General features: G+C 39.4%; 1 protein-coding gene across 1 annotated transcript; it reads right to left on the bottom strand.

The window, feature by feature from the left end:
- Positions 1-1,402: 1,402 nt before the first annotated feature.
- On the bottom strand, positions 1,403-24,918 carry LOC150057175 (phosphatidylinositol 3,4,5-trisphosphate 3-phosphatase TPTE2-like). Its single transcript, XM_090341808.1, has 9 exons — positions 24,887-24,918; positions 24,698-24,786; positions 16,138-16,199; positions 13,516-13,596; positions 10,644-10,749; positions 6,538-6,626; positions 4,329-4,421; positions 1,606-1,676; positions 1,403-1,493 (listed from the first exon to the last, which is right to left on the bottom strand). Exons 1-9 carry the CDS (start codon positions 24,916-24,918, stop codon positions 1,403-1,405), a joined length of 714 nt encoding a protein of 237 aa, XP_090197934.1.
- Between the last annotated feature and the right edge of the window lie 1,191 nt (positions 24,919-26,109).

Here is a 26,109-nt window from a genome sequence, read left to right as displayed (position 1 = left end):
GACCCTCTCTTACTTGAGCTCCAGTTGCATTTCTGATGTTTCAAGGACTCATTGGAGATAAGTGTGACATAGACATGCCTGCCCAGGCTAGCTTCAAACTGTGGTCCTCAGATCTCAGCCTCCTGTGTAGCTAGAATGACAGGTCACTGAGCCACCAGTGCCCAGCTATATCGCCCTGAATCGGTGAAATGGTGTTTTTGTCTAAGCCACAATCTCATCAGTGTAAAAAAGATTTATCAAGCAAGGAAAAAATGATACCAATTTTCCAGAAATGACTACAAAAAGGAGGATCCAATGTTCTTATAATCTCCAATGAGATGATGGTGGTGGAAAGGACAAAGCTATCCTTTAGCAAGAACCAGTTTGACAAGAAGCAACAAGTAAACACCCTGCCTCTGTCGAGGACTTTGCTCAAGAGACAGCTGGACACGTAGGAAAATTGATAGAATTTTTCCTTTAAATGCAGAGTTTACTCTTTCCAAAATCAAATTGTATGTGAGTTACAAATCTGTAGAAATGAGGCTTCCTTGCTGCTGTCTTAATAGATTTGGGGTATTATCAGGCCCAGTTCAGATTTCAAGAGAAGTCTGGCACTGGATGTAACCAATACTATCCAGCACCACTTCTGGCTTTTTCTATGTATGTGGTACCAAGGAATCAAACCTGGGTCTTTGTGCATGTTAGACAAGCACTCTACCACTAGGACAAACTCATGGCCCAAGGTCTTCATTCTCCTCTCTCTCTCTCTCTCTCTCTCTCTCTCTCTCTCTCTCTCTCTCTCTCTCTCTCTCTCTCTCTCTCTCTCCCCCTTTTGGTGGGTCATGGGGCCTGAGTGTTGTCCCTGAGCTCTACAACCCAAGAATAACACCCTACCCTTAACCCAACCCCTATTTCCCTTTTCTAGAGGTTAATTGGAGATAAGAGTCTCAGGTCCTTTAGTGCCCAGGGTGGCTTTGAGCCTTAATCTTCAGATCAGGCTCTTGAGTAGCTAGGATAATAGGCCTGAGCCACCTCCCCCAGCTCCAAGGTCTTCATATCAATCCTCACACTTTTATGAGGACATGGCAACAGTCATTTCTGCCTTGATGTGAATGATCTAGAAAGTGTTTTTCTTTTTACCACCACAGGTCAATACTCCTGAAAACTGAGTCTTTGTAGGTTCAGGAATGAGTTTCTAGATAAAGTAGTAGGTTCTTAACAATAATACATCATTCAGTCATGAGGAAACCTTTTCAAAGGGGAGGTTAACCAAATAATACTTTTGAAATTGTTAATACTTCTCAGGCCTTAAAACTTCTGTCCTACATGGAAATGTGCCTACAGCAGAAGAAAGCCAGCTAAAGCCTCCCTAGACTAATCCCACCAATCATGACCCAATAAAGTGACATCCACCTAGACCTTTCTATATTCCAGGAACCGGGTAGATGTACACTTCGTGAGAGAACTTGATCATTACTATGATCTGGGTAATTGCCTCTTCACTGACACATTGCCTTATGGTAGGGGATAGGAAATGTTTGCTTAAGCAATTCTTTATTTTTGTAGAAAATGAGCTTAGTATAGTAGGCAAAGGAATTGCCAATCTGTCTTACAATCTGTCCTTACCTGTTTTTCTCTATGAAAGATGTATGGAACCACATGAAGAATGCACAGTCATCATAATAGTTAGGAAGCTTCTAAAAACACATGATTAAAGAAAGAGGTGATTTGTATAATAAAATGGATACCAAAAACTAATAATTGCATTGGGGTTGACGTTCCTTCCTTCTGCCTTTTTGTGTACATCAATTGCAACATCCTATTACAATGTACTCAGAGGCTTGAAGAGAATACTTTTTCATTAAAAATATAAAGGATCAAAATTACTACAATGAAATAGAAAACAAGTGTTCAGTTGGATTTCATTAAAAGACATAATCAGGGTGAAAAAATGTAGCACCAAAATAGAGGGAAACATAGGCATATTTTGTATCTGGATGGGATCTTGTATTCACATATTTTTAATTCAAAAACTAATGTCTGAAAAACAAAAGCAGATGCAACAAACACCAAGGGTTTGAGCATATACTTCAGTTAGTCAGAGAGTATACCCCAAAGGTGGCAAGCACATGCAGAGCAGAACTGGACTTCTACTGTCTCACCCACTAGGATCACCAACAAAATTCAGCAAAACCACAGACCACTGGAGTCCTCAGACCTTGCTGACACAAATGCCAAATGGGAAAGCAATGGTAGAAAAGGGTCTGTGGGTTTCTCAATAAGTTAAACATAGAATGACCATTTGGCACCAATTCAACTTCAGGGATGTTTTTATATGATAAATATAGACAATGATCTCTCAATCTGATTAGAACACCACTAAAGAATCAACTAAAGACCTATGTTTACACACACACACACACACACACACACACACACACACACACACACACACACACACACACCAAACATACTGTGGTGAATTCTTCATCCTTTCTGTTTGTTCTGCTTTCATTTTGACTATGTTAGGCTGGAATACCAGAATCAGGGCACAGCCACCCCCAACAGTTTCCAGTCTCTGCTACCTCTCAGTTCCTCAGTGGGAATGAGCTAGACACCTGTCTCATGCACCCATTTTCTAGTGATCACCTGTCTATGTGACAGCAGATACAATGCACTTGACCTAGTGACTCCATACTACCAGGGACCTCTGAAGATATGTCATAGTGACTACTTGTGTTACAGCACCTTGGACCACAATGAAACCTCCCATGGAAAACCTGGTAAGGTCACACCTGGCCCCCAAGAGAATGTTATTTGCTTCTAAGGTTGCCTTGTGTCCCTCCACTGGTCAGGTGTCAGTTTCCCCTGGATGGCTCCCCTCCATCCACTGGCCCTGCAAGATGTGCTGCCTTTCCCTTCTCTGTCATAAACTGCTTCTCTTATTCACTGTGTTGTGTTTTCATGCTTTGTTGGTGACTTATGTAATAAGCATATACAACCTGCTCTATTCAGGGTTTTCCTAGAGTGATTAATTTGGTAGAAAGTCAAAACACAACAAGTCAGACAGCAGCTATAGGTCATCTGTCAGTACAAACAAGTTTCCTGTGAGGAGGATCCATGGTCACCAGTGGGACAATTAGACATGAAGCCACTCCCCACCAGGGTAAACAATCATCCTGTGAAAGACACACTGTACAGCATCCACAGCCATTTCACCTGGAGCTCCATCACAACAAAGCTGGAATGTATGGTCCTGTCCAGAGACAGAGTCCTTGAGAGTCAGCCCAAAGACATAGAACTCACATCTCTTTCCATAACTGACAGCTAGTTTGAATAATTAGGCATCAATATTGGTGATGGCTAGCTACACAAGAAGCTGAGATCTGGAGGATCAAAGTCAGCCATGGCAAAAAGTAAAATATTGTTTCCACGTTAACCAGCAAACAAACAGGGCTGGAGGCATGACTCGAGTGATAGATGTTTAGCCAAGCAAGGAAACCAAGCAAAAATCCAAACCAAAGTATGGCCAAAAACAAAACAAACCAGTAATCAATAATTTCCTCATTTTTCACAAGCATGCCATCCCATCTTAACCCTTAATAATCACAAAACTAGCTCTCATCAAGACCCCCTGCACCAGGGAGAAAAACCACAGTGTTTGTTTAGAGACACTAGCTAAGCAAGAATTCACAGTGGTTCTGTTATCCAAGGGGAAACATTGAAATGGAGAGACTTCCCAGGTGGTCACTTGCTTCAGCATTCACATTCACATCTCAGTACCTAAGACTGCTCAGCAGTGAGCAAGCAGGTAATGAAGGAGGGCATACAGAACACATGGACGTTCTTACTCAGAGTAGGAATAGATGATTTCATAGACAATCACTATAGTCATATATGACACTCAGACATGACATGTACGGCTGATCCATTAAAATTACACAGTCATACTAATGATAGCAAGTCAATAGATAATTATGGACAGGAAAGTAAAATCTCCCTCACATTTGGTAAACACACTGATCATGGCGTGTTTAAAAGATAGACAACATAACTGTAATTACTCTTATGGAATGTCAACAATGTCGGTTTCTTTTTAGCATCTTTGCTTTCATACTTTTCTCATTTGATAAGTAACAGATATCAATTGCTTACAATTCAGAAGAAAGTGATCAGAAATATTTTAAATATATACAAGAAATCCTGATGACTTTGTTTTGTGTTTTCCTCCCCTTCCCGAGACATGCATTTTTATCTGTCCTTTCTATTGTAGGGAACTGCAGCAAAGGAATCGCAAACCCAGACCAAACAAAAGAGCATCCAATCATGCAGGATACTTGAGGACTCACCGAAGAAGAAAATTTTACTTTTACATCATCACATAAGTCCGGACAGTTGGGCACCAAAAAGATTGCTCTATTTGTATCAATATCATGGACAACCTGTTAATGAACACATGGAATTAGGAACTCAAAGTGTTGCCAGCGATTAGGATTCTTTTTCACTCATGAAATCATCCTTAATCCATTATATACTCATAATTTCATAGCTCGGTAATTTCATATAGAAAATAGCAGTAATTTTTTTCTGAAGTGGTAAAGGTAGTGGGCTCCAAATGTTTGATAGCTATCTTAAGACTACACTTGAGAAGCAAAGTATTCATTTTTGACAAGTGTCTTTTTGTTTATTGTAATGTATAGAGGGATTACAGTTATATTCACCAGATAGTAGGTGTCTTACTTCTCACACATTGATACCACCTCTCATGGTTTTGTCCCCATTTTCCTCCCCCAACACCTCTCCCAATCATATTGTTTCCCCACTTCTCTTTCCTATTTTAAATAATCAAATAAACATACATACAATATACCAGGTCACAAAGTCAGATACAGTAACAGTATGAGATTAACCAGAAGGAAACTAAACAGAAGAGGAATAACGGAGTGCATTAAGAGCCACAATCACACAAGATAAAGCTCTTGTTTCAATATCCTAGAGATCCTTTCATTTAGTCTCATCCTATATGACCAGGAGTTTCTAATGTAATACACATTACTGTTCTATGTGAATCATCCGATTTTTATATTCTTTTAAGGATGCGCTTTTAACTTCAGTCTGAAACAGTATATTGATGTTCAAGAAGCAATGAATAATTGACCCCACTTTCATGACAAATATTATGTTGCTGATGAGGTCAATGAGCCATTCCAGTGAATGGAATGACCACAAACAGGTCAAGTTTGGGGATTAACAACTATGATATCATCCCATGTATTACTCTGATATTCATATACCATCATAGAATAAGAAGAAAGCTATGCTAGGCTTCAAGAAACATACCCACAGAAGACTCTCACGTGATTTTCAAGTTTTCAGGAAGTTTTCTACATACAGAACAATATGAAAATAATATATTGTTTTTAAGCTTTATAAGGAAGTATGCAAGTGTGTCCTATGGGAGGGCAGTATACAGCAGAAAGTTTGAATAACAAAGCATATTCTAGAAAGTAGAATTTCAGTTGGTCATTGGAGGATTTTAATAAAGGAGGAATAATATAGGCCTGAGAAGAGAAACCAGCAAAAATATCAATGAAAATGAGAATTTTATTCCATGTGCCAAACAGATGAGTCAGTCTTCTCTAATGGGAATTTGTAGGTCCAGATATCGATGGAAATAGCTTGGCTACACTAGGGTTGTTATGTATTCAGAGCTTAAAATCCAGGAAAATAAGAATAAATATGGGCTAAGAATTGATGGGATCAGTGTCCTATGTGACAAAGTGGTTTGAAAATGGTCACTTTTTACACTGATTTGATAACTCATAGATTAGAGATTAAATTCAAATATATTACCTAAACCTCACAACACACTACACTTGTGTGCATGTACAGAAGTTACAACAGGAACCTGGGAATCATTCTGAAAGCTTCCTTTGGGATTAAAAAGGAAATTTGCCAATTTCTCCTAGAAAAGGTACACAGTCTTGAGAATTTCTTGAACATTTCAGAAATGGCTGTGGGTAAAGAGGCATCTCCTCAGTCCATATGCTGTCTCTACTGATCTCAAGGTGACAGCCAACAAAACATCTCAATGACAGTCACTGAGCCCATTGCTGAGTGGACAGATTCTGCATCACTCTTTGAACCTATGACTTTCCACTTCCACAAGTGCCAAGGTGACTTTCAAGAACACTGCATTTGAGAATCAGAGCTTTGTAATACATGATCAAAATGATCAAAAGGAAGATCATATGGCAAATACTGACATGATGTATGCATTTAAAGCCTCGAGTAATTCCTGGGGACATTCTTAGCATTTGTGGGCACAAGTGAATTCGAAGCAGCACTAAACTGAAGCACAGTTTGACAATATCTTTCAGAAACTGTTTGGAACAAGGCTCTGCTTTGCATCTGAACTAAGCAATGCCAACTGGAATGGTGACAGAGGGCAAGAGCTGTCTCTTTTTGGTGAGTGTTACTTTGGGGAAGACCATCATGCCACTTGACTGGGAGCTTTGAAACAAACATGAGAATTCTCATTTATGAGCTTTGGCTCACCGTGCAGGTTTGGCGAGTACAAGTAAATACAGTCTTGTGCTGCATTATTATTTCAATTTTCAGGTCTGCTCCATTACCTTCTCCTACTCCTGCATAAAAGTGAAAAAGAAAACGTATATGTTTGTTAGAGTACAGAGCAAAATGTCTTGCCAGTTAACTCAATGGAGAATAAAGAGAGAAAATATTGGCCAGCTAAGGTTGTGGGTTTAGTTAATCATTTGATCTTGCATAGAATTTGTCCTTTACAAATGGTTTCTGCCTCTTAAAGCAGTTCACAATATTGCAAAGAAAGAGAAAAATCATTATATCTTAATCTTCTACAAGATAAATTCTTACTACATCACCATTCTAGGAAAAAAAAAAAACATTGGGAGCTTCCAGAATTTCTTGCTTATGAAATGCTACCTTTAGAGTTCTATAATAATAATAATCTAAATTTAATTTTCTCTAAGTCAAATTTATAAATCAATATCAAGGATAATATTGGTCAGGTATACCCAAACAATCCTGTTTGTGTACATTAGAGAGAAATAGTTCTATGCCATTTTAACTTATACTTTTAGTATCTTAGGTGGTTACGCAAATGGGTTTACATTAACCAATCAGTTTATAAGTACAATATATCTTGATGGATATATCAACCCCTATCCTATCTTCTCCATTTCCCTAGGCTCATATATCCCTAGGATATATGTTGTTAAATATTATGGCTGCATTCCCCTATTCTCTCCACATTAATCTAAATTCCTCCTCTATATAGACATAAAAACCTATGACTCTATAGACATAATGTTTTATTTCATAAATTAATGTGTTTCTATGACGTACAAACCTTAGCTTCATTGTGATTACGTTCTAAATACTAAGTCCCAGTGATTGTAAATAGAGATTGCCTCCTTGAACACTTGTATGTTGAACTTGTCATTTAAAATATGATGTAAAAATCAACGTTAATAAATTCTTTTTTTAAAAAAAGAAAAGGTTAAAAAAAAAACTAATGGGTTGTCAGCCTGACAAAATGAGTGTGCTCAGGAAAAGCAACCAGGGAATCATTGGGAAAATTCACCGAAGTCAGGCCTTAGGTTTAGCTTCTTTAACCAGTTTGTGCAGAAATTTGCAGGCAACCCAGCAGGAGGTGTGACATTCCATTGGAGTTACTGAGAGATGAAACTGCTGCCACATATTCTGTTCTGCCTGATTCTACCACCACCCCACAGCCGTTTCCTGAGAGGACTGGAACCAAAAACTCTTGGTGATGGGACATTCTGTGCTAAACTCAAAGTCCCCTAGTTGGTTCCAGCCATTATGGTGACTCTGGATGGGTGAATTTTCCATCCAGTGCTGAACAGCCTAGATGAGGGAGATGCTAAATGGGTATGAGGACTATGGGGCCCTCAGAGGAACCGTAATCCCCACCCGAGGGATATGCATCTACCGTTGACAGGTGTAAGCATTTGCATGAGGTGCAGCTAAGACTGCGAGGAGACAGCCTAAACAGCCATCAGTCTCGGGGTCTCCTGAGGGACACCCCCAATAGCATGGAGGTTGGCATCTATGAAAACCATTCCCCCGCAAAAAGATGCTTGGCCTCAGCAGATAGACAGATACATGAGCCAGTGGGTCTTGCTTCTTCCTCAACATGGACTCCATTCTAGGAATCAGGGCCTCTGTCCCCCCTCTCAGGTTAATGCCTACCATAATTCAGATATTGCCTAAATCCTTGCCCCTCACTTATTTCAAGATGACGGGAGGAGATCGGGGACATTCTCCCCCTCCCTGAATTCTTACTGTAAGAATGTGCTTGCATCTTGTAAGTAGGTCACTAAGCAACACATGCCTGCTTGTGTTGATATGCAAACATCCTACTACCTGGCCTCTACCCCAAGCAAACATCCTACTACCGGACCCCCTCCCCCGAGCAGTTCCTATACCCCAATCCCTCTCCTGAAGAGGCATATAAACCCTTGTGTGAAAAATAAAATTGGCAGCTTGATCAGGATGCTTGTCTTGCTGCCTTCTTCATGTCTCCTGTTCCTTTCATTCCTCCCTCTAGGTTCTTGGCCCTAGTTGATGTCCCGCTGGATGGGACACTCTTTCACTTTGGAATATTTATAATTAATTGGGGATAAGTGTTTTCTATCTGGGTTGGCTTCAAACCACAATCCTCAGTTCTCAGCCTCCTAAGTAGCTAGGATAACCAACGTGAACCCAGGGTGTGTGACCTTTTCCTCAGTTCAAATGGCCCCTCTTCCTTTAGCCTTTCCTCCAAGATCTGGTTTCAGAGTCCACAATGAAGTTTTTCCTTTCAACCTTGCCTATTTCACATTAACATGAAGCATGTCTGATTGGGTTTTCATCTTGCCTTGTTTTGGTGTCTCTTAATTTCATGGATCAAACACTATCATCAGAAAGATTTCTGATGGAAACATGGCTTTTGCTGCACTCTCCTCTCCCTTGTTCCAGTTGTCCAACTGCTTTCTACTGATATCCTCAGCAATAAGCCACTGAAATGCACAAGTACAATGTGCTAAGCCTCACATTTAAACAATTTACATCACACAAAGGAATTTCATCCTTGAAAAATACAGGCAAAGCTGGGCTCAGTGGCTTCCATAGTAACCATAGCTCCTTAGTGTCTGAGATCTGAGGATCAAGGTTCAAAGCCAGCCTGGGCACAAAAGGACCCGAGACTCTTATCTCCATCTAACCTCCAGAAAACAGGAAGTGGGGCTTGGCTCAAGGGTACTGCAGAGCTTAGGGACAACACCCAGGAACAGGGGTACGGTCGTAGCCTTGAGCTGAAGAGTTCAGGTACAACTCACAGGTTGGGCTGGAATCCCATGATCCCCCCACACACCCACCAACAAAATACAGACAAAATGAAGTGAAAATTCTCTGTCTCACCTTCTTCTACATGTTTAGGTTTCTAGCTCTAAATAAATAACCTCTTTTACTATTTTTCTAGTCCAGCCTGGGTAAAGAGAGACTTCATCTAGGAAAAGAGTAGAGCGGCCCAAGCCTGTAGTCCCAGTTGTGGGAAGACTGAGATGGAGAACCCAGGGGAAAACTTTGGAGAACTGGGTGGTCTGTGCCAGTCTTTCCAGCAATATTGGGAAGTCTAAACTAGACAGTCTGATATCTTGGAAACAGCACCAACTTGGCAGTTGCTAGAGGAGTCTAGTAGAAGAACAAGTTCTCCAAACCTGTTCTATGTCCATGGAGATTCAGGTGTGAGTGTCAAACAAGGGCAATCAGGGGAATCCAAGTGCTGCCCTCTAGGAACCTTGTCTGTACTACCTAAACCTGGCCTGCAACAGAGTCTAACTTTTGTAATTGCAAGTAGCAGAGTTTGAAGTCTGGGTCTTGAACCTGCTCAGCTTGTCTAGCTGACACTCTATCACTTGAGGCATGCCCCCATTTTGCTTTTTTTGGTTGCAATTGGAGACTCAGAGTGGCTTGGGATGGCTTCAAACTGTGGTCCTCCACATGTCAGCCTTCTCAGTAAGGAGGCTTTTAGGTAAAGAGCCTTGAGAACCCCTGCATTGTAGTTGGTTTTTTAAAATCTAAGCACTTATTTCTCTTTTCTGCTCACAACCCCAGCTGAATGCTAGCATATGACCTGGCCAAAGGTGGTAACAAATAAAATAAGGCATCCTGATGGAGAAGATAGTGAGGAGATGCTTAGAGGAGGAGGAAAGAGGGAAAAGACTATAGTTCTGAGAAGAAAGGGCCGCTGGAAGGACTGGCCAAGAAAATGAGGCAGGGCCAGCAATGCTGAGATGAACCATGAAGGAGAAATGAGTCTGAGAAAGAAGGACTCTACTGGGTTCTTTAATCTTCTCTTCTCCTATGAAAAAAAATCTATCCTAGGTTGAGACAAGAACATCGAGAACAGAACACAAGCGGTAGAACCTCCCCTCAAGTGGAAATGGGTAAGGGATAAGAGAGGCATCTAAGGAGAGCTGACATGGCAGCTCAAGAGGGAGAAGGTCACATGCATTGACACTTAGCTGTGATGTAGGATCATTTGCATAACATAAGCAAAACCCTCCCAAATAGTGGATCGCACATCCTCTTGTCTTCTCCTTCCCTTCTAAAGCACTTACCTTGGATGGAGTAAATCACAAACTTCACAATTTTAAGAGGTTTTTTCACTGGCATTTCCAAGTTCAACACATTCTTCAAGATGTCAAAGTAGCGGACATAGCGACTCTGTAAAGCAACAAAAGCCTCCACTTTAGTGGGAATGCCAGATGTAAAGTCAGTATCCTAATCTCCTTCCCTTTTTCAGCTTGTGAACAGCAGTAAGAAAGGAAGACAACATTTAGAATGAGCCCTTACATTATCAACATTCTTAGGTATTTTCCTCATTGTGGAAAAAGAGCCCAGTTGAGACTTGCAGACAGTAACATGGAAAGAACAAGCCCTTGCTTCTAGGCTTGCTTATGACCATGAGAACAGTGAAGGTGCTGAAACAGCGATGACAAAATCTGTTGTCATGCACTAGAGAAAGGACTATGGTTTGGGAGATAGTTCCTCATCAGGAGGAATGACATCTCCACATAGCTGCACTAGATGATTCTGTACCATTAGTGAGGGGTCCTCTACAGAGAAGAGATTCTTTATCTGCCTTTTTCTCCAATATGGTTTTTTTTTTTTTTTTTTTTTTGGTAAGGGAACCTTTCAATACTGTTTGGCTCCTAGCAAGTTGCTCAAACAGGATTTCTTAGAATTCTCTTTGAGAAACTCCAGATGTCTGATGATGAACCAACTGAGAAGAGTTCAGAAAGTGAACTGCCACATTTCCAATTAGTAAAAGCACTTGTACTGCATGCGAATGGCTGATGTCTGTAATCCAAGCTACTCAGGAGGCAGAAGCTGAGAGGACTGAAGAATAATGCCAGCCAGGGCTGAAAACTTTGAGATAATCCATCTCTATATACTTAGCCAGAAGTTGAGCTAGAGATCTAGCTCCCCTGATAAAGTGCCACTTATGAAGAGGTCAAGCCTACTGAGCAGCAGGCCACTGAGTTTAAGCCCCAGGATGGGCAAACAATGAAAGGGCAATAGTGAGAAAGATGCCTGAAAATGCAATAGGGCAATGCAAGATGCAATAGGGCAGTGCTATACCACTTCTCATCTCCAACTCAGGCTGTTTTGGTTCTTCATTAGAACTAAGAATGAAAGGACTTCCTGCCAGGGCTGGCTTTGAAACACCATTCTCAAATCTCAGCCTGTATCTAGAAATACAGACAGGTGCCAGTCATCAGTGTCGGGTAGATGCTTTGCAGTTGTTGGATTTTTTTTTAAGAGTGCATATGTTGGGTGTCATGCCAAACTTCTTGTGAGGTAAAAGGACCTGATGAATAGAATTTCCTTCAAAGTAATCCTGGTTGAGGAAAGAAGAGTAGGAAGGGTGACCCAGGGTTTGAGAAGAGTGGGGAAGTAATAAACAAAGCATGACTCTAGGTTGGGATGATGATTGCAGAATACACTGTATGGTTCCATCTTTGTGTGTTAGAATTTGGATATGAAATGTGCACTTAAAAGGCTCATAGGTGGAAGGCTTGATCCCCAGTATACCAGCAGCGTTCAGAGGTGGGTATGGGGAAGTAATTATATTATGAGGCTTTCACTTTATCCACAGATTCATTCGTTGAGGGCTTCCTAAATTTAAAGCATTAGTAGGAGGTGGGGAAAATGATAGGAGTTGGGGCCTCATGAAACCAAAGAAGTCACTGGAAGGATGGATCATGTCGCAAACCCTTCCTTCTCCTCAGCTTCCTGGGAACCTTGAGGTGAGCAATCCTTCTCCACAATACCCGCCTCCTTGACATGATTGTTCAGTGTTAGTGTAGGCCCAAAGCAATGAGATCAAGTGGCCTTAAAGTAAATCCTGAAACTGTGAGCCCAAATGAATCTTTCCCCACTTTAAGTTCTTTGGTCAGTTATTTTTTTTTATAGTGACCAATACTCCAATCCAATATAATTGGGATTTTTCATATTTTCATAATAAAGTATTATCAGAGGAAAATAGGACAACAGTGGATAGTTTAAACAATGTTAAGAATATGGAATGAAAGTATATGATAATGTCTGCTGGAACAAGATTTGTAAAATACTTATTTTCCCAGTTCATTCTGTTTTCTTCTTTCATACTCCCATTATCTCTGTGTGTCTTTATCTCTCATTCTTGGTCTGAGGAGCTCTCATTCTTTCTCTTCTCTGCACTCTTCTTTCCCCTACACTGGGGTCATCACAAAACCATCCTGGCAGTGTTCTAAAGACCTTGAATTGCTCATTGCCTTAGCAAAAACTGGTGAAGGATCCAATCTCTCTTTCTAGGGAAACCAATGGCTAGTAGATCATCTACTAGCCAGAGATCATCTTCAGGCATCAGAAAACCTCAGATATTTGACCTTCCTTTTGGGAGGGGACTCAATTCCAGAAGCTGTAGGGAATAAAGAATAAGAAATGGAATGTGTGATGCTCTGTTGAGAACTGTTGGGAGCCAGAGTGGAATCAAACTGTACCTTGATTTGCATCAGACAATTGCTTTATTGTCTTATGGTTTTCTGGCCTTATTCTGTTTAAATGACCTGAGATTTACCATATGAATGTAACACCTGGAAGTTCCCTGGTTTCAAGAGGGATATAAGCCTTGAGTTGCGGATAAACGGGGCTGCAGTCTTTACCTGGGCTGCAGACCTACCAACCCCATGTGTTTGTCTCTCTTCTATTGTTTCCAGTCCCTGCCCCATATTTCAGGAACCCCAATTTGCTGCCGGTAGGCCCCAGCAGAGAACCAAGCCAAGTAGCCTATGAGGCTACAGATGTGGGCCTCCAAAGATCAGGAAATGGTTAGGAGTCACAAGTCCTCTGCCATCATTGATTGTTAAAGAAGGGTTACAGATGCGACCAGGCTAAATGTGCCACTAACATTTCCCCATAAATAACTTTGTGACAAGAGAAACTTACTTGGGAAGGAGTTTCTACTCCTTGAAACTGACTGCTCACATTTCTGTCAGTTCTGCGCTCCCCGAAATACTCCAGGCTGTCCTACAGAAAAGGGGTTAATACAATCACAGTGCTTATCTGTCCTCTTTGGACAGAGCTACTTATGAACTTTCTTAGTTCCTAGCTTTTTAAGTGGCTAAGATTACAGGCACAAGTCTACAATGCCCACCTTTCCTTTGATTCTTTTAAAAATTACTTTATTATTTTTTTGAAAGGTCTTTCTAGCTCCTTTGCCAAATTACTGATTAGCTCATTAGTTTGGGGGAGATGTTAATTTTTGAGCTTCTTCTATATTTTGGATATTAGGACTTTGTCAGATATATTGTTGGTAAAGATCTACCAGTCTGTTGGCTGTCTTTTTAGTTTAGCACCTATGTTCTTTGCTGTGCAGAAAATTTTTATTTTGATATAATCACATTTGTCAAGTCTCTCCTACTTTCTGTGGCCTTGCCACTATTTCCAAAAAGTTCCTGCCTATGCCTATCAGTTCTAATATTTCTCCTACTCCAACTTGCAATAGTTTCAATGTTTCAGGCCTGACTTTGAGGTCTTTAAATTCATTTGAGTTGATATTGGTGCATGGTGATAAACAAGGATCCAATTTTAATTTTCTTTTTTTTTTTCATTTACCTTTTTTTTTAATTGTAATTAGTAAAAGGGTTACATGGTATTTGCCAGAGAGAAGGTGCATTAATTCACATACATTGATACCCTTTCACATGTCTTGGTACCCGTTTCCCTCCCCCCCCACACCCCCCACCCGTCTTGGTTTTCCCCCCTTCCCTATCAATTTTCAAAGTGATGTAAGCCAGACTCAAAGGAACTTAGGCTCAATGGTTTCCCTCATTTGTCATAATCAGTAGAAACCTTGGGCTCTACTAGCAGAGATTTCCAATAGAGCCAAATCTTGATACATAAGGACATATAATGTGAAGCTAATTGAAAGGACCTCCAGGATAGTGAAACAAAAGTCATGTAATGAATGATTGTTGTCCTTAATGTACTATGCTGTCTCTCATCTCCTTTGCTGTCCCTTGGTTATCTCATATTGGTATAGTATCTCACTTTGTTACCCAATTTTAATTTTCTACATATGGAAGTCCTAATACCAATTATTGAAAAGACTATATTTTTCCATCACACATTTTTATTGTGCCTAATTTCTTTATATATATATGTATATATATATATTATTAAGATGCTGGAGGGGATGTGGCCAGGAGGGATCATTATTACACAGTTGGTGGGAGTGCAAACTCATTCAAGCATTATGGCAGCTCCTCAAAAGACTAAAGATAGAGTTCCCCTATGACCCAGCAATTCCACTACTTGGCATTTACCCAACCGTCCAGAAACAAGGACATACTAAAGCCACTAGCACAACGATGTGCACTGCAGCACTATTTACCATAGGAAAGATATGGAACCAACTCTGATACCCTTCGATTGATGAGTGGATCAACAAGATGTGGTATTTTTACACAATGGAATTCTATGCTGCTGTCAGAAAGAATGACATCACTCCATTTGGAAGGAAATGGAAAGACTTAGAAAAAATCATATTAAGTGAAGTAAGTCAGACTCAAAGGAACATATACTCAATGGTTTCACCTATTTGTCATAATCAGTAGAAACCTTGGGCTCTCCTAGCAGCGATTTGCAATAGAGCAAAACCTAGATACATAAGGACATACAGTATGTCGCTAAATGAAAGGACCTATAGGAAATAGAAACAAAAGCCATAAAATGAGTGATTGTTGTCCTTAATGTACTATGTTATCTCCCATTTCTTTTGCTGTCCCTTGGTTATCTCATATTTTTATAGTATTTCACTTTGTTATCTGATATATTGTATATATGCGTATTTGGTTATTTGAAATTGGATAGGAAAGGGGCAAAAACAAGATGAGGGTGGGAGTGGGGGGAGGGAAATGGGGACCAAGACTTGAGAAAGGGTATCAATGTATGTGAAGTAATGCACCTTCTATGTGGCGAAAGTAATGTAACCCTCCTATTAATTACAATAAAAAATATTTTTAAAACTCATTATAAAGGTGTTATACAGAGAGGCTACAATTACATAAGTCAGTTAATGAGGATACAGCTTTTTAGAAAACGTTGATTCTTATTTCTTAAATACGGAATTACAAAGTCATGTGTATATCCTACAACATTAAAGAAATGGTAGGAAGGAAGTAGTGGGTTGAGATGGAGGGAGGAGAATGATGAACGAGTGACCTTACTCACAATGCACTGAATTCTCAAACTTCTTGTTTGAATGGCAACTACTTATAGATGGTAAAAAAATATACCTTAAAATGCTGTTCTTCTTAGTGATTCTGAATTTGGACATTCCTTTGCATTTGTGTCTCACTGCTCTCACTACAGGCTTGGCCCAGAACAAGAATACAAGGGTACAAGTCCAGTAAATAACTGCATATTAAACAAGGCTGCATTAATCCAGGCTTTCACTTTCACTTAATCACCATAAGCTAAGCATTTCCTTAATATTTTACCATGAATGCTTCAGAACTAGCAAATTCAATACATATAAAAGACTAAGTATCAAAACCTTTTTCCTACCTTTGCGGTTAAAAATGTGCCAGTGGCAAGAAGTAGAATAGATATCATTGTTCCTGTTCGTCCTAGAAAAGAGCAGAAATGAGTTCAAGAAACCTTTGTTCCAGTGTAAAAATACACTCACAAATACGCATTTGGTATTGGTACTGTTTCTTCTGAAGTGTTGCTGTCTCAAAATTTCCAATTGAGAAATAGTAAGACTTTATTTTTCATTAATGTAATGAAAAGAACTCTGGTCCTCATGTATAATTCCAGATTCCCAGGTGGGAAGATCAGGATGGTTATGATTCCAACCAGCTTAGGCAAAATAAGCAGGACCCCATTCTCAACCAGCAAGATGGGCCGGGTGCTTCACATCTACAGCCCTCATTGGGAGGGAGACATAGAAACGGGTTTCAGACTGATGCCAGCTCAGGAAAATGTAGGATACTTTATCTAAAAAAAGCATTGAAGCAAAACAGAGCTGAGCATATACCTGAAGTGGGAGAATGCTGGCCAAGCACGTGCCAGGTGCTGAGTGCAAATGCAAGCAGGAACCCACATTATCAACTAGAACTGTAGTCCCTATGTAATTGTATTATTTGAATTGTATTGTGAACATTTGCAAACATAAGAATATAGAGACAAGCATAATGAATACGCATATTCCTATTCCTCAGATTATGTAATTCTAAGTATTTTGCTGTAGTGTTCTTGCTTACTTTCTACCTCAGCTTACATGCCTGCTTTTCTCTCTTCTCCCTCTCTCTTTGCCTCTGCCTGTGTGGGTGTGTGTGGGTGTGTGTGATAGTGTTTTGTAGCAAATACTTTGACAATTATAGCAAGTCCTTGACTTCTTCCTGCTTCAAATCACTCATCCTCTAAGTCTCTTCTGTTACCTGCTACTTATATCTTAGTTTTGTCCTACAAAATTTAAGTTTGAAAATATGTTCTTTTCTCTTTCTATATTCATCCTTATAATCTAATTTTTAACATACCCTTTCACCTGAAAAGTACACATTTTTCATCAGAGAAATCAACATTGCATATGTAACCCAGCTTACTAGCCAATTCCTTAGCCTTTGCCTTTTCCAGCTTGCCAATTTGAGTCACATATTTTGGACTGAGGACATGCCTTCCCAGTGAGGATGGATCTCATCGTGAGTATATGTCTTGGGAGCTTCAACTCATGAACTCCTTTGGCTTCTTTTGATCAAGAGAAGGTACTCTACCAATTCAGTCATATTATCTCTACTTCTAGCCTTTTGTTTGTTAAACAGAGACAACCATCTTAGGGATTTTTTTTTGCCTGAGTTGCCACAAATCTCACATTCCTGAGTAACATGGGTTACCAGTGCCTGGGTGAAACTTTCACATAGGCAAAAACAAAGTATCTTAAATGCCAGGTGAGAAGTCATTCATGTTGAGGTCTGGTTCTCAGAAGATATGCAAATGGCTAATTGATACCTAAAGAAATGTTCAACTTCTTTAACCATAAAGAAAATACAAATAGAATCTGAGCTGATTTCATCACACCAAGGCAGAATGGAAGTCATAAAAAAAAACAGCAAAGGCTGGCAAGTATGGAACAGAAAGGTGAGAATGAACTATATTAGTATACTGTTGGTTGGTTTGAAATTAGTCTATCCACTAGAGAAATCAGTATGGAGGGTCTTCTTCAAAACACTAATCATAGACTTACTTTGTAAGTTTTATAGGTCTTATAAGTTACAAGGTAACTTCTCATTTTATAGAATATCTTGTTTGTGACTTTGGATGTGGTGAGCTCTGTGTGTGTGTGTGCTGTGTGTGTGTGTGTGTGTGTGTGTGTGTGTGTGTGTTTCATATGTTTTACTACAGAAAAATCTCAAACCAACAATTTAATGGTACAACTTAAAATGCTGGAAAAAGAGTACCAAACCCAACCAAAATCTAGTAGAAGGAAACAAATTATTAAAAGTAAAGCAAAATCAAATGAATTAAGAATCCAAAAAACCCCAGAATCCACAAACAAGGAGTTGGTTCTTGGAAAAAATTAACAAAACTGACAGACCCTTACCAAATCAGATCAAAAAATGAAGGGAGAACACCTAAATAAACAAAATTACAGACAAGAAGGGCAAGGTAACAACAGAAATTACCAATATCCAGAGCATCCCAAGGGATTACTTGTCAAATCTTCATGCCAACAAATTTGAAAATCTAGAAGAGATGGACGAATTTCCAGCAAATATTGAAATAACCAAACTGAACCATGAAGATCTAAATCTACTAAACAGACCCACTTCAAGTAATGAAATAGAAAAAGCAATAAGAGACCTCTCATCCAAGAAAAGCCCAGGACCTGAAGGATTCATAGCTGAAATCTATAAGGCCTTCAAAGAAGAGCTCACACCAATACTCCCCAAAATCTTCAATGAAGTTAAAAGTGAAGGCTCTCTACCAAACCCATTCTATGAAACCAGCTTAATCCTCATGTCAAAACGAGACAGGAACTCATCAAAGAAAGAGATCCAGAGACCCAGTTCTTTAATAAATATTGATGCAAAACTGCTCAACAAAATATTGGCCGATCAACTTCAACAACTCATCAAAAAATTATACACTGTGATCAAACAGGACTGATCACCGGGATCCAAAGCTGGTTCAATACATGCTAGTGGGTTAATATAATTCATCACATCAAAAGTAGCAAGGACAACAATCACATGATCATCTAAATAGATGTAGACAAGGCATTTAACAAGATCCAACACCCCTTGATGCAAAAAGTTCTGGAGAAAGTAGGAATCATGGAACATTCCTCAGTATATCTTACACCACCACCCTATAAACTAGCATAAAAGTAAATGGAGAAAAGGTAAAGCCATTTCCTCTGAAATCAGGAATGATACAAGGATGCCCACTTTCTCCACTCCTGTTCAATACAGTATTAGAATTCCTAGCCAGAGCAATAAGGCAAGAGCCAAACATAAAGGAAGTTGAAATAGGGAAGGAGGAAGTGAAACTTTCTCTCTTTGCAGATGACAGGATTCTTTTTTTCCATACATCTTTTATTGTAATTGATAGAAGGGTTACATTATATTTATCAGATAAAAAGTGCATTACTTCACAAACTTTGATACCATTCTCATGTCATGGTCCCCATTTCCCTCCCCCATCCCCCCATTCATCTTGATTTCCTCCCTTCCCTATCCAATTTCAAATGACCAGTTAAGTATATGTAAAATATATCAGATAACAAGGTGAAATATTGTAATAATATGAGATAACCAAGGGACAGCAAAAGAGATGAGACATAACATGGTACATTAAGGACAACAATCACTCATTATATGGCTTTTGTTTCTACATCCTGGAGGTGCTTACTAGATTTTGTTCTATTGTAAATCTCTGCTAGGAGAGCCCAAGATTTCTACTTATTATGACAAATGAGGGAAACCATTGAGCATATATTCCTTTGAGTCTGGCTTACTTCACTTAATATGATTTTTTCTAAGTCTTTCCATTACCTTACAAGTGGGACAATGTCATTATTTCTGACCTCAGCATAGAATTCCCTTGTGTATAAACACCACATCATCTTGTTGATCCACTTATCAACTGAGGGACATCTGGTTTGGTTCCATATCTTTGCTATGGTAAATAGTGCTGCGATGAACATTGTTGGGTTCGTGGATTTAGTATGTCCTTGTTTCTGGACAATTGAGTAAATGCCAAGTAGTGGAATTGCTGGATCATGGGGTGATCTATGTTTAGTCTTTTGAGGAGATGCCAAACTGCTTTCCATAGTGGTTGAACAAGTTTGCACTCCCAATAACAGTGTAGTAGTGATCCCTCCTGGCCACATCCCCTCCAGCATCGGTTGTTACTAGATTTCTTGATCCTGGCCATTGTAACTAGAGTGAGGTAGAATTTTAGAATTGTTTTGATTTGCATTTCTTTCATGACCAGAGATATTGAGCATTTCTTCATGTGTCTATAGGCCATTGTTATTTCTTCTTCAGAGAAGACTCTCTGTAAGTCTTTGGCCCATCTTTTTTTTTTTTTTTTTTTTTTGCCAGTCCTGGGCTTGAGCTCAGGGCCTGAGCACTGTCCTTGGACTTTCTCAAGGCTAGAGCTCTACCACTTGAGCTAGAGCTCAGCACCACTTCCGGCTTTTTTGTATGTATGTGGTACCAAGGAATCGAACCCGGGTCTTTGTGCATGCTAGGCAAGCACTTTAACCACTAGGCCAAACTCCCCGCCTTTGGCCCATCTTTTAATGGGATGGTTGTTAATTTGGAGATTAGTTTTGGAGTCATTCAATTTTTTGAGCTGCTGATATAGTTTAGATTTGAGGCCCCCAAAATACAAAACAAAACAAAACAAAATTAAACTAAATCATAAATAAGAATGCAAATACCACAGCAGAAATTACCAAGGTACAGAACATCATAACGGAATACATTTCTAACTTTATGCCAACAAATTTGAGGATCTAGAAGAGATGAATGAATTTCTAGCCAATATTAGCATACCCAAGCTGAACCAAGAAGACCTAGTCCAAATAAACAGACCTATGTCAAGTCCCGAAATAGAAATGGCAATAAGAGACCTCCCATCCAAGAAAAGCCCAGGGCCAGATGAATTCACAGCTGAATTCTATGAGGCCATCAGAACAGAGCTCACACCAATACTCCTCAAGCTCTTCAATGAAATTGAAAGTGAACACTCTTCTGCCAAACTCATTGTACAAAGCCACCCTAACCCTCATCCCAAAACCAGATAGGGACTCATCAAAGAAAGACTCATCTCTTTGATGAATATTGATGCAAAACTGCTCAACAAAATACTGGCCAACCATCTTCATCAACTCCTCAAAAAATTATACACTACGAAAAAAAAATTATACACTATGCTCAAACAGGATTCAGCACAGGGGTGCAAAGCTGGTTCAATAGACGCAAGTAAATTCCTATAATTCAACACATCAACAGGAGCAAGGGCAAAAATTCCATGATTGTCTCAAAGGCATTTGACAAGATCCAACACCCCTTTATGCTAGAAGCTCTGGAGAAACTAGGAATCCATGGAACATTCCTCAGTATAATAAAGGCTGTGTATGACAAACCCACAGCTAGCATTATACTTAGTGGTGAAAAGCTAAAGCCATTTCCACTAAATTCAGGAATGAGACAAGGATGCCCACTCTCTCCACTTCTCTTTAACATAGTATAGAATTCCTAGCCAGAGCAATAAGAAAAGAAGCAAGAGTAGAAAGGGGATCCAAACAGGGAAAGAGGAAGTGAAACTTTCCCTCTTTGCAAATGACATGATTCTTTATTTAAAGAAATCTATAGATTCTACTTGCAAGTTGCTTGAGCTGATTTGAAACTTTGGCAAGGTAGCAGGGTATAAAATTAACCCTCAAAAATTAACAGCCTTCCTGTGTACCAGCAATGAGGGGACTGGGGCAGCAATCAGGAAAACAACTCCGTTTGCAATAGCCTCAAGGAAAATAAAATACATAGGAATTAATTAACTAAGAATGTAAAGGACATTTATGATGAAAACTTTAAAAACCTGAAAAATGAAATTTAAGCAGATCTGAAGAAATGGATAAACTTCCCATGCTCCTGAATTGGAAGAATTAACAACATGAAAATGGCAATCCTGCCAAGGGCTATGTACAAATTCAATGCAATAATCATCAATAGCCCAATGTCATTCTTTAATGAAATTGAAGAAGAAATCCACAATATCATATGGAATAATAAAAGACCCTATATAGCAGAAAGAGCAACTCTGAGGGAATATCAATATCAAATTTCAGACTCTATTACAAAGTTACAGTAATCAAAACAACTTGGTACAGGCACAAGAATAGGACAGAGGAAAAATGGAATCAAATTGAAGGCCCAAAAATCAACGCACAAACCTATGGCCACTTAATCTTTGATAAGGGAGCCCAAAAAATAGAATGGAAGAAAGACAGCCTCTTCAACAAGTGATGCTGGCAGAACTGGTTAAGCACCTCCAGAAAATTAAAGTTGGTACCTTCTATGTCACCCTACACTAGGATTAGTTCCAAATGGGTCTTAAAAACTTTACAAGAAGGAATGGGAGATACACTAAGTCCCCCTGGCACAGGTTGAAACTTTGTTAATAAAGACCAAACAAGCACAAAAAATTAAATATAGCTAGGACAGAGGGGAATGCATTAAATTGTAGAGCTTCTGTACGTCAAAGGACATAGGTAGCAGGTTAAATAGAAAGCCCACAGAGGAAGAGAAGATCTTCACTAATCATACAACAGACAAAGGCCTCATATCTAAAATATACCTACAGCTAAAAAAAATGAATCATTCCAAAATTAAGCTCCAAAGAAATAACCATCCTAGAAAAAGATTGGCCAAGACTTAGAGTCTTCTCTGAAGAAGAAATAAGAATGGCCTATAGACACATGAAGAAATGCTCAACCTCTCTAACCATAAAAGAAATGCAAATCAAAACAACTTTGAGATTCCACCACACTCCAGTTTGAATGGCCATGATCAAGAAATGCAATAACTACAGATGCTGGCTGGGATGTGGCCAGAAGGGATCATTACTACACTGTTGGTGGGAGTGCAAGCTCGTTCAACCACTATGGAAAGCAGTGTGCAGTTCCTCAAAAGGCAACCAACGTAGATCACCCCATTACCCAGCAATTCCACGACTTGGCATTTACCTAATAGTCCAGAAACAAGGACATACTAAAGCCATTAGCACAACAATGTTCATTGCCACAATATTTACCATAGCAAAGGTATGCAACCAACCCATATGCTCCTCAGTAGATGATTGAAACACCAAGATGTGGTATTTATACACAATGGAATTCTATGCCACCATCAGAAAGAACGACATTACACGATTTGTAAGGAAATGGAAAAACTTGGAAAATATCATATTAAGTGAAGTACTGAAAGAAACATAGGCTCAATGGATTCCCATTTGTAATAATTAGTATACATCTAGGATGCCCCTAGGGGCATCCCCTAGCTGAGGAATACAGTAGCTCAAATCCTACACACATAATGCCATATAGGATGAGGCCAAATTAATGGACTACCAGGACATGGAAACAAGAGCTTAATTATAAGTGACTGTTATTGTAATGTATTATGTTCTTCTCTCTACTCTTGTGTTGCCCTTTGGTTAATCTCATATTGTTACAGTATCCCACTTTGTTACCTGGTATATTATCTAGATGTTTACTTGTGTATTTGATATAGGGGGGGAAAAATCAGGGGAGGGGTTGGGCAGAGGGAAATGGGGACAAAAACATGAGACGGGATATAGATGTGTGAGAAGTTTGGCACCTTCTATCTGGCAAATATAACTGTAACCCCTCTATACACTAAAATTTTTAAAATAAAGTAGATAATCAGCTGAGCAAAGAGGTATACGCTATGGAACCAGAGAATCTCCAAAATGGGTTAAGAAACAACACAAATAGCAAGACAATACATTAACCTTTCCTAAAGCAGGACAAAGAGGGAGGTATGGTGGCCATTTCTGCCATTCAGCACACAGAGGTAAGGGCAGGAAGATAACGAGCTTGAGACTAGGGAAATCCTGACTCAATCAAAACCAAACAAATGCTCACAAAACACAAAGCCAGCCATAGTGGCTGTATTACTGGCTATTCAGATATAGACAATGGGGAGGTTTGTCATTCAAGGCAAGCCCAAATCTATACAAGAATTCTTCTCAAGTAAAAAGTAGAGCATCACAGTACGTATCCATGAAGCCAAGTGTGTGAAAAAGTTAAAGAGGGTCGCAGTCTAGGCCTTTCTGGATTCAGGATGAAAAGTGAGAACCAATGTGAATAATGACTAAAGCAAACAGGTATGAGGAATGTAAGTGGCTCCAGTAGTAAAGGGCCCCAGGACGTGTGAGGCCTTGGGTTCCGACCATAGTAATGCCAAGAAACAATACAAAATCACCCCACACTCCCAAGAATCAAAAGGCAGTGTGGTAGGACACAGTACTTGGAAAGACATTTCTGAAAACGAAACCTTAAAGTGGCCAACAGATTTATGAAACAATTCTCAATGTCACTAGGTAACGGGGAAGAGCATCTTAAAAGCCCAAGGCGAGAATGCATTTGTCAACTAGCTTCATTCAGCATTCCCCATTGTATATAAAGAGGAAAGTATTACATCTACATGATACACAAGTGCAGCATTGTCAGCTAAAGAAGAAAAAGGCATCGCTGCAAATGAGATACAAATGCAATACCATCCTGAAGTTGAACACTGTTTGGGGGAGGCAGGTATACATGGGTAAACCAAAATGGAAGAAACCCATATAATCAGCAATTAAGGGAAGTAGCTCATTGTCCTCCCTTCTTTACATTAGTTTTTCCTTTGTTCTTCCCTCCCCTTCTCTATTTTCTTTTAGTATTCTTTGCTTCTTTCGTCCTTTAAACACAAGATTAATATGTTAGCAATGATGAATCTATCTGAGGAGTAGCAGTAGGTATCTTCCTACTGCCCGTCAATATTTATTCCCAACTATCTTTTTACAAAGGAGACAGAAAGGAAAGCATCATTACCTTTTCCACCTTTGCAGTGAATTATGATGATGTTGTGAGGATCCTTGGATAACCAGGCAATGACTTCTTTAGAGAAGGAAACCATCTCTCTGGTTTAACAAAAATTTTTAGTTAATTAAAATTCATTCCCAAATTTCAAGCCCAGTGAATTTAGTGCTTTTCTGACCATCAGTGTGGCATCAGACTTACTCAAGAGTGGGGACATTGTGGTCATGTATCATTATTCTCTGCACACGGTGATGAAAATATTTTGGGTCATAAGACCGTTCGCCTGAAAGAAATGAGATATGTGTCAGAGCTGTATGCCTACTGACATGAAAGTTAGGAACGAAGTTTAAAATTTCTCTTAGGAATTCTTATCTCCTTTCCATTGTTCTAAAAGGATTTTTAACATCACCAGCACAAAGGTCCTGAGAGGAACACAGGCAGACCAGTGGACCAAAGAGCCAAAGAGACATGAAGGACGTTAGGGACAGATTCTTGTCCTTAAAGACTTTTTCATCCCAAGTAATCTAAAATCAGCTCATGCTTTATATTCCTTACCTTTAACCTTCTAACAGAGTGATTATTCGATCTTCCAGACTGCATATCCTATCATCCTGCATTCTGCTTATTCTATCTTCTAGACTGCTTATTCTATCATACTACATAGGTACCACTAAGCAGAGGTTAATGGTGCTGTCTAAATGCTCAGTCCGTGAAAATATCATTAAATGTTTATTCTGACAATAAAATGCAATAAAAATGTACATAAAAATCATGATTGGGAAATCAGGGGACAGTGAAAGGGAGACAAAAACATGAGAAGGGGTATCACGGTTTGAGAAGTAATGTAACCATTACCTAAAAAAATCTAACTGTAACCCCTCTATACATTAACCCTAAATAAAGTACAAAAAAAACCCCATACCACCATAAAAAAATCTAGACAGCTGTTAATGTCTAGACAGGAGAAAAACTGAAGACAGACACAGCAGAGAAACTGGGGGCACATTCTTCTCTTTCTTCTGTTTTCTTTTGTTGTTTCTCATCATGCGCCTTGTTCTCATCACCAACCCTTTCTGGTGGATCATAGAACATACTTGCTGAATTGTCTGTGATACAATCTGGCATGAAAGGCAGGAAGAGTTGATTGAGCATAAGAGCACGAGCAGATCTTTCCTGAGCACTTCCTCTGTAAGTCTGCCTCTTCGGTCTCACTGGCCCATCTCTTTCTTAGGGAATGTTGTGCTGCCAAGCTCACACAGCACCAGTGCATTACAGAGATTTCTGATCTGACTTCTTACTACGTAATATTTACAATTAAATGAAAGATACCCAAGGTGACTTTCTTACATATCTACAGTAGCAAATATATTAAAGTGATATACATACTACAAAGGTTGTATACAAAATAATGCTCAGGATGTCTG

The sequence above is a fragment of the Megascapheus bottae genome, chromosome 11 (genome assembly GCF_031878675.1).
Source record: "Megascapheus bottae isolate mThoBot1 chromosome 11, mThoBot2.hap1, whole genome shotgun sequence".
NCBI classification, from domain to species: Eukaryota; Metazoa; Chordata; class Mammalia; order Rodentia; family Geomyidae; genus Megascapheus; species Megascapheus bottae.
Note: the sequence above shows the minus strand (reverse complement) of the source record. Positions and strands in the feature narration are given on the sequence as shown.

Bases quoted from the DNA above. Each gene is read 5' to 3' on its own strand.
- LOC150057175 (XM_090341808.1), bottom strand. From the start codon at position 24,918: ATGATACATGACCACAATGTCCCCACTCTTGA. The intron at 13,597-16,137 runs GTAGGAAAAAGG...CCTTTTCTGTAG, and splicing joins GCACATTTTTAACCGCAAAG to GACAGCCTGGAGTATTTCGG. The intron at 6,627-10,643 runs GTAAGTGCTTTA...ACTTTTATGCAG, and splicing joins TGTGATTTACTCCATCCAAG to GAGTAGGAGAAGGTAATGGA.